At 49.4% G+C, this 19,043-nt stretch overlaps 1 protein-coding gene and 1 long non-coding RNA gene across 2 annotated transcripts in view; one reads left to right on the forward strand and one right to left on the reverse strand.

The window, feature by feature from the left end:
- The window catches only part of LOC116966914, a 23,586-nt gene extending 14,128 nt beyond the window's left edge, over nucleotides 1–9,458 (forward strand). Inside the window, exons 3-5 of the long non-coding RNA XR_004410092.1 lie at nucleotides 1,858–1,862; nucleotides 2,953–2,958; nucleotides 9,448–9,458. This is a non-coding gene — a long non-coding RNA (uncharacterized LOC116966914). The remainder of the gene's footprint in view (nucleotides 1–1,857; nucleotides 1,863–2,952; nucleotides 2,959–9,447) is intronic.
- LOC116966913 (potassium voltage-gated channel subfamily C member 1-like) overlaps nucleotides 8,293–19,043 on the reverse strand; it is a 51,651-nt gene continuing 40,900 nt past the window's right edge. Inside the window, exon 3 of the mRNA XM_033013286.1 lies at nucleotides 8,293–8,528. Within this exon, the coding sequence (XP_032869177.1) occupies nucleotides 8,323–8,528 (206 nt within the window). The 3' untranslated portion in view covers nucleotides 8,293–8,322. The remainder of the gene's footprint in view (nucleotides 8,529–19,043) is intronic.

The following is a 19,043-nucleotide window of genomic DNA, read 5'->3' on the forward strand; positions in this document are numbered from 1 at the left end:
CAAACACACGCACACTCAGAGAGCGACAAAAACCACATCTCACCTCTATTCACCACTACAAACTGTCAGGGTTTGGTGTGTTTTTTTAAGCAGGTGTTTTGTTTTAGTGGGAATAGCTCTTTAATGATTCCCTGGTATTCCACTCAATGTTCCGCATTACTCTACCAAGGGAACTAGATACAATATCCCAGAAGATATCACTCACTATCTTCATAAGGTCATAATTTCTAGGAGCAGAATTAGGCCATTCGGCCCATCAAGTCTACCCCGCCATTCAATCATGGCTGATCTATCTCTCCCTCTCAACCCCACTCTCCTGCCATCTCCCCATAGCCCCTGACACCCCACACTAATCAAGAATCTGTCGGTGTCTGCCTTAAAAAATACCCAAAGGCTTGGCCTACAATGTTTTCTCATGTTTCTTATATGTTAACTTTCTTTTACAAGACAGAAGGTTATTCCACCCAACGGTTTCTAGGTCGGTGGTCAGTTCATTCCCGTCAGTCCTACATTCCTGATCTGTTCTTCCCTACAAGAGGTAGATATATTCTCGATTAGTAGGTCGGGGTGTCAGGGGCTGTGGGGAGAAGGCAAGAGAGATGGGTTAACCAGGATTGAATGGCGGGGTAGACTTGATGGGCCGAATGGCCTAATTCTGCTCATGTCACTTATGACCTGATGAACATAGTGTGTAAGGGAGTAAGGATGGGTTCATCCACCCCTGAATTCCAATTGACAATCTCCAAACCCCATGTGACAACACATACTGTAACTCCTGCCATGGGCGAGATTTTATTTCAGCTTCCCAATGATGTCAATATTGTACATATTGTGCTCTTATGCACAACTCCCTCCTAAAAGCCCTGTCCCACTGTACGAGTTCATTCAAGACTTCTCCCGAGTTTGCCCTGATTCGAACTCGGGGATTTACGGCAATGTCCGATCGTGGGTACTCGGGGCTCTCGTGGACATTTTTCAACGTGTTGAAAAATCTTCACGAGTCTTCCCGAGCTTACCCGAGTACCTGCCGTTAGCGTTACGAGCTGCTAAGAGACGTCCCCGAGCTCCGACGTACCCGCTACGTACCTTCTCCGTGTGCTTACCACGAGTTTGATTTTTGTTTTAAACTCGGGAGAGCTCTTGAATGAACTCGTACCGTGGGACAGGGCTATTACCCTTCGATCTCCCTACTAATTGAAATGAGTTTTGATCCCTTTCTCTGCTCGGAAGGTAACGTTCCTCCGCAAAGATCTTTCAACCCAACCACCTTCCTGCCCAGAGAGTTTCTAGGGAAAGGTGAATCGGGGACTTCCACCAGGGAGTTACGATGTCTCAGAGTCAGTGGCAACATCAGTCATCCCCAGTCATGCATGCATGCGGGTCATGACAGCGTTGCACATTCCGTACACAAAGAGCACACACACATGAACCACAAGACCACTGGCAGAGCTTATCGAGCTCAATCCCACTGGGCTCTTCCTCTCCTTGGTACCAAAAGGACCCCCCCTCCCCCCCCTCTCCTCCCCCCGTCCCTTCACCGGTCCCTTCACCAGCAACCGTGGCCACCTCCAGGAACATACTCAATAACCATATAACCATTACAGCACGGAAACAGGCCATCTCGGCCCTTCTAGTCCGTGCCGAACACTTATTCTCACCTGGTCCCATCTACCTGCACTCAGACCACAACCCTCCATTTCTTTCCCGTCCATATACCTATCCGATTTATTTTTAAATGATAAAATCAAACCTGCCTCCACCACTTCCACTGGAAGCTCATTCCACACAGCCGCCACTCTCTGAGTAAAGAAGTTCCCCCTCATGTTACCCCTAAACTGTTTCTGATACATACCGAAGCAGCAGTCAGAGAACAGGCGGAATCGTTGAGGGGGTAAGACCTGGACAGACACACTGGTGGCAGCAAAGGCTATCGTAACTGTGGTGCAGCAGAGGGGAATGCCGCAGAGTTGAAGCACAGGGAAAGCAGTGGGACAGATGAATGGGAGAATCCCTGTTTCCCTGAGTTAACTGGAGGGAGCGCTGCAATTCTTAAGGGGTTGGACAGGCTAGATGCAGGAAGATTGTTCCCGATGTTGTGGAAGTCCAGAACAAGGGGGTCACACAGTTTAAGGATAAGGGGGAAATCTTTTAGGACCGAGATGAGGAAAACATTTTTCACACAGAGAGTGGTGAATCTGTGGAATTCTCTGCCACAGAATGTAGTTGAGGCCACAGTTCATTGGCTATATTTAAGAGGGAGTTAGATGTGGCCCTTGTGGCTAAAGGGATCAGGGGGTATGGAGAGAAGGCAGGTACGGGATACTGAGTTGGATGATCAGCCATGATCATATCGAATGGCGGTGCAGGCTCGAAGGGCCGAATGGCCTACTCCTGCACCTATTGTCTATGTTTCTGTGTTGCTATAAGGCAAGGAGGCCAAGTTTAATCCCCTCAGCTATCCCTGCACGGGCCAGAGATTTATCAATCGAATTAAGTTATTATTCCACTGCCACATCTGTGACGGGTATTTTCTCTCTGTCAAGGGGGGGGGATGTGGTGACAAAATGTCGTGCCATTAAGCACGCTAACTCTAATTGACTTTTAATGGCCAGTGGAGATGAGCGCTTGGTTTTGCTCTGACTGAGGCAAGTTCTAATTTATATGAAGAAATTAGAATCTAAATTAAAATTTGAATTAATGATTACAACCCACATAAATTCTTAGTGAGCATTATAGCTCTCGGCTGGCATTGTGTTGGCCGAATTTGAGATTACTGGGTTAAGGGAGTGGTTTTATATACGGGCATCGGGTGGCACGCTGGCGCAGCAGTAACGCCAGAGGTCCCGGTTTGTTCCCGACTACGGGTGCTGCCTGTACGGAGTTTGCACGTTCTCCCCGTGACCTGCGTGGGTTTTCTCCGAGATCTCCTGTTTCCTCCCACACTCCAAAGAGGTACAGGTTTGTAGGTTAATTGGCTTGGTGTAAGTGTGAAATTGTCCCCAGCGTGCGTAGGATAGTGTTAAGGATAAGAGGGAAGTCTTTTAGGACAGAGATGAGAAAATCATTTTTTACACAGAGAGTGGTGAATCTGTGGAATTCTCTGCCGCAGTTCATTGAGGCCACAGTTCATTGGCTATATTTAAGAGGGAGTTAGATGTGGCCCTTGTGGCTAAAGGGATCAGGGGGAATGGAGAGAAGGCAGGGATGGGATACTGAGTTGGATGATCAGCCATGATCATATTGAATGGCGGTGCAGGCTCGAAGGGCCGAATGGCCTCTACTCCTGCACCTATTTTCCATGTTTCTATGTTTCTATGTTAATGTGCGGGGATCGCTGGTCGGCTCGGACACGGTGGGCCGAAGGGCTTTTTTTTCCCCACGCAGGACAGTCCCACGCAGGTCACGGGCAGAACGTGCAAACTCCACACAGACATGCTCCCGTGGTCAAGAACGGACCCGGGTCTCTGGCGCTGAAAGGCAGTAGCTGTACCAGTAGGCCACCATGCCGCCCTGGGAGAGGCTTCTGCTCGAAAGGTGAGTCCAGCTTTGGTGAGGACATAAGGAGACCTCCAGGCCTTCGGGTGATTCCTGCACCTCCACTGGGTCATTTGCGTAAGGCCAACAAACCATTCCTGCTCCCAGCAGTCAGATGTGTTGGAAGGAACTGCAGGCGTTGGTTTGCACTGAAAAGATAGACACAAAATGGTGGAGTAACTCAGGAATGTCAGGCAGTATCTCTGGAGAAAACGATTGGGTGATGTTCTGGGTTGAGACCCTGCATCAGATCCTCCTCAAAACAAAACATCAACTGTTCCTTTTCTCCATAGATGCTGCCTGACACACTGAGTTACTCCAGAAGTGTGTGTGTGTCTACCAGTTATCTCCAGTGTTCAACGCCAAAGTGGATCTCACAATAAGCCAGGAAAAACAGACTCTCTCTTCATTATGAGGTTGCCCTGTGTGTGTGTGTGTGTGTGTGTGTGTGTGTGTGTGTGTGTGTGTGTGTGTGTGTGTGTGTGTGTGTGTGTGTGTGTGTGTGTGTGTGTGTGTGTGTGTGTGTGTGTATTATCTGGCTCCCACATTATAATGGTGACCACTCTTTACAAAGTACTTCATTGGCTGTGGAGACCTTGGGGAATGTCTCAAAGGGTCTAACGGAGTCTTACAAGCCTTTCGTTCTCGCAACTCCTCTCAGTTGGACAAAGTTCTCTCCCATACCCAAGGAAGTCAGGATTAAGGGCTGGTCAAGGCTGCTACTCATCCCTGAGCAATGGGGGATCATTGTGGTCAATGGTTGTGGGGGGGGGGAGGAATGGGAAAGGTGTCCATTGGCAACATCAATCAGAGTAGCCTTCGTCAGTCAGAGTATTGAGTATAGAAGGTGGGAGGCCATGTTGCAGTTGTATAAGGCGTTGGCGTGTTCAGAGTATTGTGTTCGGTTCTGGGCACCATGTTATAGGAAAGATGTTGGTCAGCTGGAAATGGTGCAGAGAAGGTTTGCAAGGATGTTGCCAGGAGTAGAGGGTTTGAGCTATAGGGAGAGGTTGAGTAGGCTGGGTCTCTATTCCTTGGAGCGCAGGAGGATGAGTATGATCTTATAGAGGTGTATACAATCATGAGAGGAATAGATCGGGTAGATGCACAATCTCTTGCCCAGAGTAGGGGAATCGAGGACCAGAGGACACAGGTTCAAGGTGAAGGGGAAAAGAGTTCAAAGGAATCTGAGTGGTAACTTTTTCACGCAGTTATGGACACAGTTTTACACAGTTCCGGTGTATGGAACGAGCTGCCAGAGGAGGTAGTTGAGGCTGGGACTATCCCAACATTTAAGAAACAGTTAGACAGGTACGTGGATAGGGCTGGTTTGGAGGGATATGGACCAAATGAGGGACTAGTGTAGCTGGGACATGTTGGCCAGTGTGGGCAAGTTGGGCTGTAGGGCCTGTTTCCACACTGTATCACTCAGATTCAGATTCAGATTCAGATTCAACTTTCATTGTCATTGTCAGTGTACAGTACACTCTATGACTATTTGACAAGTCGGGGCTTCTGGCCAAGAGTGGGAATGATGAGGACACGGACATTGCTGGTCCACCACAGATGGGTAGGACCTACCTGCTGATGTATCCATCCAACCCAGAACATGGAAACATAGAAACATAGACAATAGGTGCAGGAGTAGGCCATTCGGCCCTTCGAACCAGCACCGCCATTCCATATGATCATGGCTGGATCATCCAAAATCCGTACCCCGTTCCTGCTTTCTCCCCCATATCCCTTGATTCCTTAAACCCTAAGAGCTAAATCTTACTCTCTCTTGAAAACATCCAGTGAATTGGTCCCCAATTGGCCTTCTGTGGTAGAGATTCCACAGGCTCACAACTCTTTGGGCGAAAACGTTTTTTCCTCGTCTCGGTCCCAAATGGCCTGCCTACCCCTTATTCTTAAACTGTGTGACCCCTGGTTCTGGACTCCCCCAACGGAACAATGGGTGAGAACCGCCAGCTTAAGTCGCCCCTCCGTCGATCCTGCTCAGCAAGTGACCCGTCCCACCGACTCAAGAAGGTCCAGAGTCCCCTCACATTCTTGCCCGCTGCCCCACTAATAGCATAGTAACAGGAGTAGGCCACTCGGCCCTCCATTGAGGGTCCGATCATCCAAATTCAGTACCCCGTTCCTGCTTTCTCCCCGTATCCCTTGATTCCGTTAACCCCAAGAGCTTCTCTCCCTCTCTCCCTCGAACTCTCTCCCCCTCTATCGCTCATTCACCTCATCACACTAATGTTATCGCCCCTGCCAGTAACACAGAGATCTCGTAGCCCAGGGGAAAAGGAAAAGCAATGGCGGACACACGTGAGGCAAGAGGATGTCGGAGATTATGTGATGGTTTGAGTGGGTGGAAGCCTTCATTCCAGCCGCGCGCTGAACGCCCCTCTCCATTCCTAGTCACCTCTGGTTGCCAATCTCCATTGAGGGTCCTTGATGGTGGCCCCCACTCAAAGGTGCCACATGTCTCCGTTCCTGATTCAGGTTTCCTGGATGCCCTGAACGAACAGTCCCTTTGATTTTATTTATAGATTGGTGTAACGTTTCGCCTGGCTTGCCCATGGAGTGACAAAAATAAATCGGACGTTATCCTAGCAAGGTCCCAAGGGGGGCGGGGGGGGGGGGGGGGGGGATGGTTGGGAAGTTTCTGAGGGTTTGATGGCATTGTATATTTTAAATTTTTCTTGCTGGGCTAATCTTATCTTGAGTAACCATGTATTAATTTCAGCTCCATATCACTGCCAATCCTAGGGATAGCTGTTAGCCGGTGGGGAGGGGAGGATATTGGATGCCCCATCTGAGTGGTGCGTTGGCCCCGGGCCAAGGTTTGGGAGGAGGGGGGGGGGGGAGGGCGGGATATTGGATGCCCCATCTGAGTGGTGCGTTGGCCCCGGGCCAAGGTTTGGGAGGTGAGGAGGAGGAGGGGGGCGGGATATTGGATGCCCCATCTGAGTGGTGCATTGGCCCCAGGCCAAGGTTTGGGGACAACACTAGGGTTTCAGGAGGTAGTGGGGTTTGTTTGCTGAGCTGCTGGAAGTCCTGGCCTTTCACCCCAAGGTCCGGTTCGCATCCGCCTGCGTCGCCAGAGGAGGCCGTTCGGCCCTTTGACTCCGTGCCAGCCCGCGGAGCAATCCCTGCCAATCCCATTCCCTCCCTTGCTTCCCGGCACTCCATGTGGAGGAAGGGACGCAGGGCACTGGAGCAACTCAGCGGGATGGGGCACCATCCCTGGGGAGGAGGGATCGGCAGCGTTGCAGGTCGGGGCTTTCGACACCGATTTGGAGGTGTTGGCTGGGACTACAGGTCCCCGGGTTAGGAGATCCAAAAGGCCAATGCCCGGCCACTGTGAGGTAGCCAGGGTGGGGACTGATTAACTGGACATGGGGAGAGTTGTCCAATGTGATGTTCAAGGTAATAATAATAATAATAATGGATGGGATTTATATAGCGCCTTTCTAATACTCAAGGCGCTTTACATCGCATTATTCATTCGCTCCTCAGTCACACTCGGTGGTGGTAAGCTACTTCTGTAGCCACAGCTGCCCTGGGGCAGACTGACGGAAGCGTGGCTGCCAATCTGCGCCTACGGCCCCTCCGACCACCACCAATCACTCACACACATTCACACACAGGCAAAGGTGGGTGAAGTGTCTTGCCCAAGGACACAACGACAGTATGCACTCCAAGCGGGATTCGAACCGGCTACCTTCCGGTTGCCAGCCGAACACTTAGCCCATTGTGCCATCTGTCGGCCCAAAAGGTGAAGGGGGAAAAGATTTAATAGGAATCTGAGGGGTAACTTTATCCACACAAAGGGAGGTGGGTGTATGGAACGAGCTGCTGGAGGACTATCTCAATGTAGTTGAGGCTGGGACTCAGTTGAGGCGCACCACCCACTGCTGGTAGTTGAGGCTGGGACTATCCCAAAGTTTAAGAGACAGCGTGACAGGTACATGGATAGGACAGGTTTGGAGGGATATGGACCAAACGCGGGCAGGGTTGGACTAGTGTAGATGGGGCATGTTGGCCGGTGTGGGCCTCAGCAGCTGTTTCCACGATGTATCATTCTATGATTCTATGACAGTGGGCAGTGAGGTTTCCCCTAAGCTTGGGTCTCAGACTCTATCTGGTCTAGTTGCCCACCCCCGTGAAAGAGACCCACCCCTGGTTCCCATCCAGATGAGCAGCAAGTGAGCTGAAAGGAGGCAACTAACATTCAGTGTGGATAGACACAAAAAGCTGGAGTAACTCAGCGGGTCAGGCAGCATCTCTGGAGAGAAGGACTGGGCAACGTTTCGGGTCGAGACACTTCTTCAGCACACACAAACTTGAGGAAGGCCAGAAGGTGGACAAGGACAGGGAGATAGACTGGTAACTCAGTGGGACCAGGCAACATCTCTGGAGAAAGAGGATGGGGGGGGGTTAGGGAGTGGTCTCATGGACATTGCCCGATCGGATGGATTAGATTTCCTGATTTGCAATTCTGGACACTTTCTTATGAAAACCAATTCAGGCAGGAAACCAATTGCGATTGTGATTCCAGAATATTGGATACAGGTTGGAATTCTGTACATCCCGTGGAGAATTTGCCGAATGTTAATTCCAAGTGAGCATTTCAGCCCCACCTCCCCCAACCCCCCTCACCTTGTAGACCATCTCAAGGACCCAACGGATGGCAACCAAAGACCCCCATCGCACAACACCCATCCCGCCAATCTGTGTATTCAGACTATGGACCTGCGTGTATATCCCTCTTCCGTTTGGGCTCGAGGGGCTTCATGTGGTACCTTTGCGGATATTTCCGTCGGGGGAGTGCTCAAAGTCTCCGGTGGTCAGCAGGAAGCAGGCTCTGTCGCGGGCGTACCTCTCCCTCCCGCCCGGCGTCACTGCCTGGTTGTCCTCCGGAGACAGCGCCTGGTCAATGGTGGGGCAGTCCTCATTGGCCAGGGCCGCGTTGGCCGCATCCCCGTTCTGCTTGGGATCTTGAGCGCGCCACCACGGGGAGAGAAGAAAGAACACAGCACGGTTAGACCCGCACAGGACCGGCTGCACGTATAATAATAATAATGATGGATGGGATTTATATAGCGCCTTTCTAATACTCAAGGCGCTTTACATCGCATTATTCATTCACTCCTCAGTCACACTCGGTGGTGGTAAGCTACTTCTGTAGCCACAGCTGCCCTGGGGCAGACTGACGGAAGCATGGCTGCCAATCTGCGCCTACGGCCCCTCCGACCACCACCAATCACTCACACACATTCACACACATTCACACACAGGCAAAGGTGGGTGAAGTGTCTTGCCCAAGGACACAACGACAGTACGCACTCCAAGCGGGATTCGAACCGGCTACCTTCCGGTTGCCAGCCGAACACTTAGCCCATTGTGCCAACGTACATGGACACACATACAATGGAGAGGTATACCTAACATCTTGTACACATAGCCCACAGGGAGAGAAGGAACCGTTTGGCCTGTTTTTACAAAATGTTAAATGGTCAGCTCGACATAGACTACAAGACCTACACCAAACACAAACCAATTAGGAGCAGACGAGGGCATTCGATCCAATTTGTGATCCCAGCTACAAAGACAGATGTGTACAGCAATTCGTTCTTCCCCCGCACAATTAAAGCATGGAATAGTCTCCACCCAACTATAGTTACCCAACCAGACCCAACTAAATTTAAGGTAGCTCTTTCTTCCCAATAACCCTTTCTGGCTTAAGTCCTCCCTTCACCACCTCCAGTTTAAATTCCATTTGGAATATTTTGGAGGACCAAGAAACCAAGAACCAAGAACCTTCTGCAGTTGTACAGAGCCCTAGTGAGACCACACCTGGAGTATTTTTGGTCCCCTAATTTGAGGAAGGACATTCTCGCTATTGAGGGATCGCAGCGTAGGTTTACAAGGTTAATTCCCAGGATGGCAGGACTGTCATGTGCTGAGAGAATGGAGCAGCTGGGCTTGTACACTCTGGAGGTTAGAAGGATGAGAGGGTTTCTCATTGAAACATATAAGATTGTTAAGGGCTTGGACACGCTAGAGGCAGGAAAGATGTTCCTGATGTTGGGGGAGTCCAGAACCAGGGGCCACACACAGTTTAAGAATAAGGAGTAAGCCATTTAGAACGGAGACGAGGAAACACTTTTTCTCACAGAGAGTGGTGAGTCTGTGGAATTCTCTGCCTCAGAGGGCGGTGGAGGCAGGTTCTCTGGATGCTTTCAAGAGAGAGCTAGATAGGGCTCTTAAAGATAGCGGAGTCAGGGGGTATGGGGAGAAGGCAGGAACGGGGTACTGATTGGGGATGATCGGCCATGATCACATTGAATGGCGGTGCTGGCTCGAAGGGCGAAATGGCCTACTCCTGCACCTATTGTCTATTGTCTGTTGTCTATTGACACAGATGGTTAGACTCGCACAGCATTCCCTCAACACTGGCTGCATATAACCCTGTGAACATCAACGTACATGAGCCCAGATACTGAGAGGCAGCAGAGTATCTCAATCATGTTGCACACATACACACCAGGAGAGAATGAACACACATGGAGCAGTTATTGGTAACACTCGCTCAATATTCCCTCAACACAGGCTGTAGATAACCCTAGTGATCTTGGTGTACATGGACCCAGATACTGAGAGCTCGAGAGGTAAATCGACCAATTTTACACACACACATGGACTGGTTATTGGTTAGACACACACAATGCTACCTCTCACCTGGCTGTAGATATCGCCAGTGACCAGGGTCGCCAACTTTCTCACTCCCAAATCAGGGACAAAAGGTCAAAATACGGGACAAATTCCCGACGGCAATTCGTTGACCGACTGGGCCGTGGCTGGGTGAATGATGAGTTGGCCCGGGGTGCTGGACTGCACACAAAGCCCAGCCGGCGGGCCAGCTGAGGAGTTTTGTCCCGGGGGCCGCGCGCAAAGTCCGGCGCCCCGTCCAACTCATGAACCGATGATCGGCCGTGAGAAGGAGGGGTGGTGGTGGTGGTGTCGGCGGTAAGCGAAGGTCCGAAGGCGTGGGACAGCTGGCCAGGCTGCCGACCGACCTCCGGGCCCACTGGCGAGGTGCTGCTGCTGCACTCCACGGGCTGCACTACGTCGGGACGTGGTGAGGGGGGGCCGGACGTGGCGCTCTGATCCGACCCGAGTAGTAGCGGTCAAATACGGGGACAAGGGCGGTCCCGTACGGGACGAACCAATTCAGCCCAAATACGGGATGTCCCGGCTAATACGGGACAGTTGGCAACCCTATTAGTGACCTTGGTGGCCATGGACCCAGATACTGAGAGGTGGAGAGGCAAATCGACCCATCTTCCACACATACACACAGGGAGAGAAAGAACACACATGGACATTGGTTATGCCTGAACTACTATCTACCTCTTTGATGTCCCTCAGACTATCCTTGACCAGACTTTGCTGGCTTTACCTTGCACTAAACGTTACTCCCTTATCTATGAATCTATACGCTGTAAATGGCTCGATTGCAACAAAAGCTTTTCACTGTACCTCGGCTCAACTGAACCGGTTGGACTTGTACAACATTCCCTGACTACTGGCTGTAAATAACCCAATGAACCTTGATGTACAAGGATCCAGACCCTGAGAGGTGGGAGAGTAAACCGACCGATTTTACACATACATAGAGAGAGAGTAAGACACACATAGAAACATAGAAAATAGGTGCAGGAGTAGGCCATTCGGCCCTTCGAGCCTGCACCGCCATTCAATATGATCATGGCTGATCATCCAACTCAGTATCCCATCCCTGCCTTCTCTCCATACCCTCTGATCCCTTTAGCCACAAGGGCCACATCTAACTTCCTCTTAAATATAGCCAATGAACTGTGGCCTCAACTACCTTCTGTGGCAGAGAATTCCACAGATTCACCACTCTCTGTGTAAAAAATGATTTCCTCATCTCGGTCCTAAAAGTCTTCCCTCTTATCCTTAAACTGTGACCCCTAGTTCTGGACTTCCCCAACATCGGGAACAATCTTCCTGCATCTAGCCTGTCCAACCCCTTAAGAATTTTGTAAGTTTCTATAAGATCCCCCCTCAGTCTTTTGAATTCCAATGTGTACAAGCCGAGTCTATCCAGTCTTTCTTCATATGAAAGTCCTGACATCCCAGGAATCAGTCTGGTGAACCTTCTCTGTACTCCCTCTATGGCAACAATGTCTTTCCTCAGATTAGGAGACCAAAACTGTACGCAATACTCCAGGTGTGGTCTCACCAAGACCCTGTACAACTGCAGTAGAACCTCCCTGCTCTTATACTAAAATCCTTAGTCACAGACAGCCAGACAGAGTGAGGGAGGCAGCAGATTACAATCTCTGGACGTTAGCAAAGCAGAATCTTTCCTCTGATATTCCCCGGTCATTTTTAATTTTTGCCTTAGATTTCCTTCGTTACGACTCTCTCCCTCAGCTGATAAATCAGTATCTCCTGCAGGATGAAGCCCAGGTGGAAGAAACACTTGGGACTCTATTCCTTGGAGCGCAGGAGGATGAGGGGTGATCTTATAGAGGTGTATAAAATCATGAGAGGAATAGATCGTGTTTAAAGAAGGAACTGCAGATGCTGGAAAATCGAAGGTAGACAAAAGTGCTGGAGAAACTCAGTGGGTGAGGCAGCATCTATGGAGCGAAGGAAATAGGCAACGTTTCGTCCCGAAACGTTGCCTATTTCCTTCGCTCCATAGATGCTGCTGCACCCGCTGAGTTTCTCCAGCATTTTAGTGTACCACCATAGAAACATAGAAAATAGGTGCAGGAGTAGGCCATTCGGCCCTTCGAGCCACCAATGGTATTTGTTTTCTCTGAAGTTGGAGTCATAGAGTGATACAGTGTGGAAACAGGCCCTTCGCCCCAACTTGCCCACACTGGCCAACATGTCCCAGCTACACTAGTCCCACCTGCCTGTGTTTGGCCCATATTCCTCCATATCCCTATCTATGAATCTGACCACAGTAGGGGAATCGAGGACCAGATGACATGGGTTTACAGTGTGGAAACAGGCCCTGTTTGTAAAACAATATAATACAATTTTCTCCGGTGGGCGGCGCGACTCTCGTCAGCAGCGGCCTCTGCAGTCCGTCTGCGTTTTTATTATTTTATGTCTATGTTTTTATGTAGTTTTTGTTATTTTTTGTTGGGGTACGTGTGTGGGGGGGTGGGGGTGGTGTGGGGGGGAGGGGGAAACTTTTAAATCTCTCCCTGCACGGGAGACCCGACCTTTTCTTTGTCGGGTCTCCGTTGTCGTTGGGGCTACAACGAGGAGCGGCCTCCAACAGGAAGACCGGGGGCTGTGGTGCCGACTACTCACCTCACCGTCGCGGAGCTGGCCGAGTCCAGAGCGGGTGGAGCTGTGGTGGACGCTGCTGCGGCCCGACCGCCGGAGATTCGGTGGCTGCAACTGCGGGTTTGGCGGACAGTGACACCGGGAGCCCACGGGTCCCTGGAGGGAGACCGCTTTTCGGGGCTTCCGCAACGGCGACTTCTCCCGCCCGAGTTGCGGGGTTGAAGAGCTCCTGGAGCGGGGCCTTACAGCATCACCCCGCGCGGCTTGGAATGGCCGCGGGACTGCGAGCGCACGCCGGGGGCTCTAACATCAAGACCCGGTGCGCGACCTTGCATCACCCGGCGTGGCTTTAATGGCCGCGGGACAATTCGCCATCGCCCGCCGGGGGCTTTGACTTTGACTCTGACATCGGGGGGGGGGAGTGCAGGGGAGAGATACGTTTTTTTGGCCTTCCATCACAGCAATGTGATGGATGTTTATGTAAATTATGTTGTGTCTTGGGTCTATTTGTTTGTAATGTATGGCTGCAGAAACGGCATTTCGTTTGGACCTCAAGGGGTCCAAATGACAATAAATTGAATTGTATTGTATTGTATTGTTAAGGTAAAGGGGGAAAAGATTTAATAAGAATCTGAGGGGTAACATTTTGTGGGTTTACGGAACGAGCTGCCAGAGGAGGTAGTTGAAGACTGTTGCAATGTTTGAGAAACAGTTAGACAGGTACACGGATAGGACAGGCTTGGAGGGATATGGACCAAATCCAGCAGGTGGGACTAGTGTAGCTGGGACATGTTGGCCGGTGTGGGCAAGTTGGGCTGAAGGGCTTGTTTCCACGCTGTATCACTCTATGACTGTAACACCAGTCAAAAAAAGAACAAACTTTAGACCAAAGATCCGAGAGGAGCTCCTAGACTGGGTGAGGGATAGCCATCACAAGGGGAGCTCAGTACCACCCCTAGTGGCTGACTGTGAATTAACATTCCTTTACGAATGGAAGAGGGTGGTGAATCTGCGGAATTCTTTGCCACAGAGGGCTGTGGAGGCCAAGTCAATGAATATTTTTAAGGCAGGGATAGATAGATTCTTGATTAGTACGGGTGTCAGGGGTTAAGGGGAGAAGGCAGGTGAATGGGGTTAGAAGGGAGAGATAGATCAGCCATGATTGAATAGAAACATAGAAACCTAGATGTAGAAACCCTCTAAATATTTAACAATGGCCGTGTACTTGTAGAATCATGCAGGGTTAGGTGTCCAATGCTGGAAGGGTGAGTAGCTGTTTTTCCACAGGCATAGTCACAATGGGCCGAATGGCCTCCATTAGTTTTCCTGTCTAGTTGTTTAGAAACATAGAAACATAGAAAATAGGTGCAGGAGTAGGCCATTCGGCCCTTCGAGCCTGCACCGCCATTCAATATGATCATGGCTGATCATCCAACTCAGTATCCCATCCCTGCCTTCTCTCCATACCCCCTGATCCCTTTAGCCACAAGGGCCACATCTAACTCCCTCTTAAATATAGCCAATGAACTGTGGCCTCAACTACCTTCTGTGGCAGAGAATTCCACAGATTCACCACTCTCTGTGTGAAAAATGTTTTTCCTCATCTCGGTCCTAAAAGATTTCCCCCTTATCCTTAAACTGTGACCCCTTGTTCTGGACTTCCCCAACATCGGGAACAATCTTCCTGCATCTAGCCTGTCCAACCCCTTAAGAATTTTGTATGCTTCTATAAGATCCCCCCTCAATCTTCTAAATTCTAGCGAGTACAAACCGAGTCTATCCAGTCTTTCTTCATATGAAAGTCCTGCCATCCCAGGAATCAGTCTGGTGAACCTTCTCTGTACTCCCTCTATGGCAAGAATGTCTTTCCTCAGATTAGGAGACCAAAACTGTCCGCAATACTCCAGGTGTGGTCTCACCAAGACCCTGTACCCCTGTGGCGTAGACCTAAAGGGCCGAATGGCCCAATGTTGTTCCTTGTGTATTGGGGGGGTTGGGGGAATCAGCGGAAGGGATTAAAGATTAAAGTTAGTTCCCCTTATTTCCCACTATCTCCTACATTGTTCTTGAGGAGATAAATTCCGCCTTCATCTTAACAACCTTGTCATGCCCATAGAATCATACAGCAGAGAAACAGGCCCTTCGGCCCATCACATCCACACCAGCCACCAAGCTCCCTGTTACACTAATCCAACGATAATTCTGTCTTCTTCTCGTGTACAACTTTCTCCGGATTCCTCTGCTCACATAGAAACATAGAAACATAGAAAATAGGTGCAGGGGGAGGCCATTCGGCCCTTCGAGCCAGCACCGCCATTCATTGCAATCATGGCTGATCGTCCCCTATCAAATCGTCCGTTTGATTTAACGGACGTGAGCACACAGTTAGCTGCAGACTCCGCCCAGGACAGGAAGGCTCTGCAGGAACGGAAGGGACGTCACGACCGCGGTGCCACAGGTGCTGTCGCCGAGGGAGGACGGACGGAGCCGCGGCTCGAGAGACTAACAGAGACTAACAGAGGCAAAGAGGTTTGCCTCGCACTGCAAGGGAGCAGTGGACCAGACAGGAAGAGCGGACGGAATTACCACTAGACAGCCAAACCAGTAGGTAATTTACGGCTGGGGTGAGTACTTTCCCATTTATAGGAGGTAGGATTATATAAATAAGGGGTGTATCAATACAGTAGGGGATTCTTAAACAGGACCAGTTAATTACCTATATAAGATGGGCGGTCAGGAGATGTGCCAATACTGCGAGATGTGGGAATTTGTCGACACCATTGATGTAGAAGATCCCTACAGCTGCAGTAAGTGTTTGAGGCTAGAGGAACTCCAGCTCCGCATTGATGAGCTGGAGACCCAACTTCATACGCTGCGGTACATCAGGGAGGGGGAGTATTACCTGGATGTTTTGTGCCAGGGGATGGTCACACCGACCAGTTTAACTAATTCAGTAGGCAGTGAGCAAGGAAAGGAAGGTGTGGCCATAAGCGAGGCAGGTAGGGGGAACCAGGAGGAGATGCGGCAGGAGCCACAGCCCTTGTCCCTGACGAGCATGACCGAGGCTCTTACTCAATGTAAGGACGGGATCAGGGGCTGTGGGAGGGATGAGCAACCTGGCTGCAGCACCGTGGATCAGGAGGCCATTCAAGAGGGGGGAGTTAGAAGAAATGCCGTAGTGATAGGGGATAGTATTATTCGGGGGGTAGATAAGGTTCTCTGCGGCCAGCAGAACATGTCCCGAAGGCTGTGTTGCCTACCCGGTGCTAGGGTTAAGGATATCTCTGCGATGCTGGAGAGAAATTTGCAGAGGGAGGGGGAGGATCCAGTGGTCGTGGTCCATGTGGGGACCAATGACATAGGAAGGACGAGGAAGGAGGATCTGCTGAAGGAGTTTGAGCAGTTAGGGAATAAATTAAAAAGCAGAACCTCGAGGGTACTGATCTCCGGATTGCTACCTGAGCCACGGGCCAAATCGGCGAGGGTACGTAAAATTAAAAAGCTAAATGCGTGGCTCAAAGACTGGTGTGGGAATAATGGGTTTGGTTTCTTGGGCCACTGGCACCAGTACTGGGACAGGGGGGATCTGTTCTGTAAGGACGGACTTCACCTGAACGGTGCTGGGACTGGGGTCCTGGCAAATCATATAACTAGGGCAGTAGAGAGGTCTTTAAACTAAGTAGCGGGGGGGAGGTATCAAGGGGGGTAATAACGGCAGGGGTAGAGGAAATAGAGCAGGGTATCAGTGGGGAAGCGGAAATTCAAAATGTGACAGGAGACAGAATTTGTGAAGATAAAGATCTAGATGTAAAAGGGGCAAAAACGGAAAGGAAGGGTAGTAAAAATCATCTGAAAGTGCTTTATCTAAATGCACGGAGTATTCGTAATAAGATAAATGAATTAACGGTGCAATTAAGTATATATAGTTATGATATCGTGGCCATTACGGAGACATGGCTGCAAGGAGATCAGGACTGGGAGTTAAATATAGAGGGGTACTCGACAATTAGGAAAGATAGACAGGAAAGAAAGGGAGGAGGGGTGGCCCTTTTAATAAGGGAGGGAATAACGGCAATAGAGAGGAAGGATATTGCGTTGAAGGATCAGGATAGTGAAACAGCTTGGGTACAGATAGAGAATAATAAGGGGAAAAAAACACTAGTGGGTGTAATTTATAGACCTCCAAATAGCTGTGACGCTGTTAGTCAGAACATAAATCTGCAAATAGTTGACGCATGTAAAAAGGGAACTGCTGTAATCATGGGGGACTTCAATTTTCATATTAATTGGGCAAACCAAACTGGGCAGGGTAGACTAGAGGAAGAGTTTATAGAATGTATTAGAGACGGGTTCCTAGAACAGTATGTCACCGAACCGACAAGGGGGGAGGCAATCTTGGATCTGGTCCTGTGTAATGAAGCAGGATTAATTAAAAATGTCATAGTTAGGGACTCGTTGGGAACAAGTGACCACAATATGGTCGAATTCCATATTCAAATAGAAGGGGAGCAGGTTGAAACTCAGGCTAGGGTGCTTAGTCTAAATAAGGGGGATTATGAAGGTATGAGGACTGAGCTGATCAAAGTTGACTGGGATAGCAGACTCAAGAATAAGACGGTACATGAGCAGTGGTGTACGTTTAAGGGTATACTGTATAACCTTCAAGAAAAATTTATTCCTATGAAGAAAAAAAGGGGTAAGGGTAAGAACAGTCAGCCATGGCTCAGTAAAACTATAAAGGATAGTATTCGGCTGAAGGCAAGGGCATATAAGGTAGCCAGAGATAGTGGGAGGGTAGAGGATTGGGAAGCATTTAAAGGTCAGCAAAAAATAACTAAGAGATTAATTAAGACGGGGAAAATAGACTATGAAAGGAATTTAGCGAACAACATAAAAACTAATAGTAAGAGTTTTTATAGCTATATAAAAAGAAAAAGGGTGGCTAAGGTGAACGTTGGTCCATTGGAGGGTGAGACTGGAGAGTTGTTGGTGGGGAACATGGAAATGGCAAAGGCATTAAACGAGTATTTTGTATCAGTCTTCACCATAGAAGACACAAAAAATATTCCAACGCTGGATAAACAGGGGGCGGTAGGAATGGAGGAGCTAAATACTATTAAGATCACCAAGGAGGTGGTATTAGGGAAATTAATGAGATTGAAGGAGGATAAATCCCCTGGGCCTGATGGATTACATCCAAGGGTCTTGAGGGAGATAGCGGTGGGGATTGTGGATGCATTGGTGATAATTTTCCAAAACTCCCTGGAGGCAGGAACGGTCCCAGTGGATTGGAAAATGGCCAATGTAACACCTATATTTAAAAAAGGAAGTAAACAGAAGGCGGGTAACTATAGACCGGTTAGTCTAACATCGGTGGTGGGTAAAATGTTAGAGACAATTATTAAAGAAACACTAACGGGGCACTTGGATAAACATGACTTCATCGGACAGAACCAGCATGGTTTTGTGAAGGGGAAGTCCTGTTTAACGAATCTGCTCGAATTCTTTGAGGAAGTAACAACCCGGGTGGATAAAGGGGAACCGGTGGATGTGGTATACTTGGACTTCCAAAAGGCTTTTGACAAGGTGCCACATAAGAGACTATTGCTAAAAATAAAAAATTATGGGATTGGGGGTAATATATTAGCATGGGTAGAGGATTGGCTAACAAATAGGAAGCAGAGAGTGGGGATAAATGGTTCATACTCGGGATGGCAACCGGTAACTAGCGGGGTTCCGCAAGGGTCGGTGCTGGGACCCCAGTTGTTCACAATTTATATAAATGATTTGGAGGAGGGAACCAAGTGTAATATATCAAAATTTGCGGACGATACAAAAATGGGAGGAAAAGTAGGGGATGAGGAGGATAGGAAGAGTCTGCAAAAGGATATAGATAAGCTAGGTGAGTGGGCAACAACTTGGCAGATGAAATTTAATACTAATAAATGTGAAGTCATTCACTTTGGGAAAAAAAATGATAGGGCAAGTTATTTTCTAAATGAGGAGGAGCTGCGTTGTAATGCAACGCAAAGGGATCTAGGGGTATTAGTACATGAATCACTAAAAGTTAGTATGCAGGTGCAGCAAGCAATCAGGAAGGCCAATGGAGTTTTGGCCTTTATTGCTAGGGGGATTGAGTATAAAAACACGGAGGTCTTGCTGCAGCTGTACACAGT

The sequence above is a fragment of the Amblyraja radiata genome, chromosome 38 (assembly GCF_010909765.2).
Source record: "Amblyraja radiata isolate CabotCenter1 chromosome 38, sAmbRad1.1.pri, whole genome shotgun sequence".
NCBI lineage: Eukaryota > Metazoa > Chordata > Chondrichthyes > Rajiformes > Rajidae > Amblyraja > Amblyraja radiata.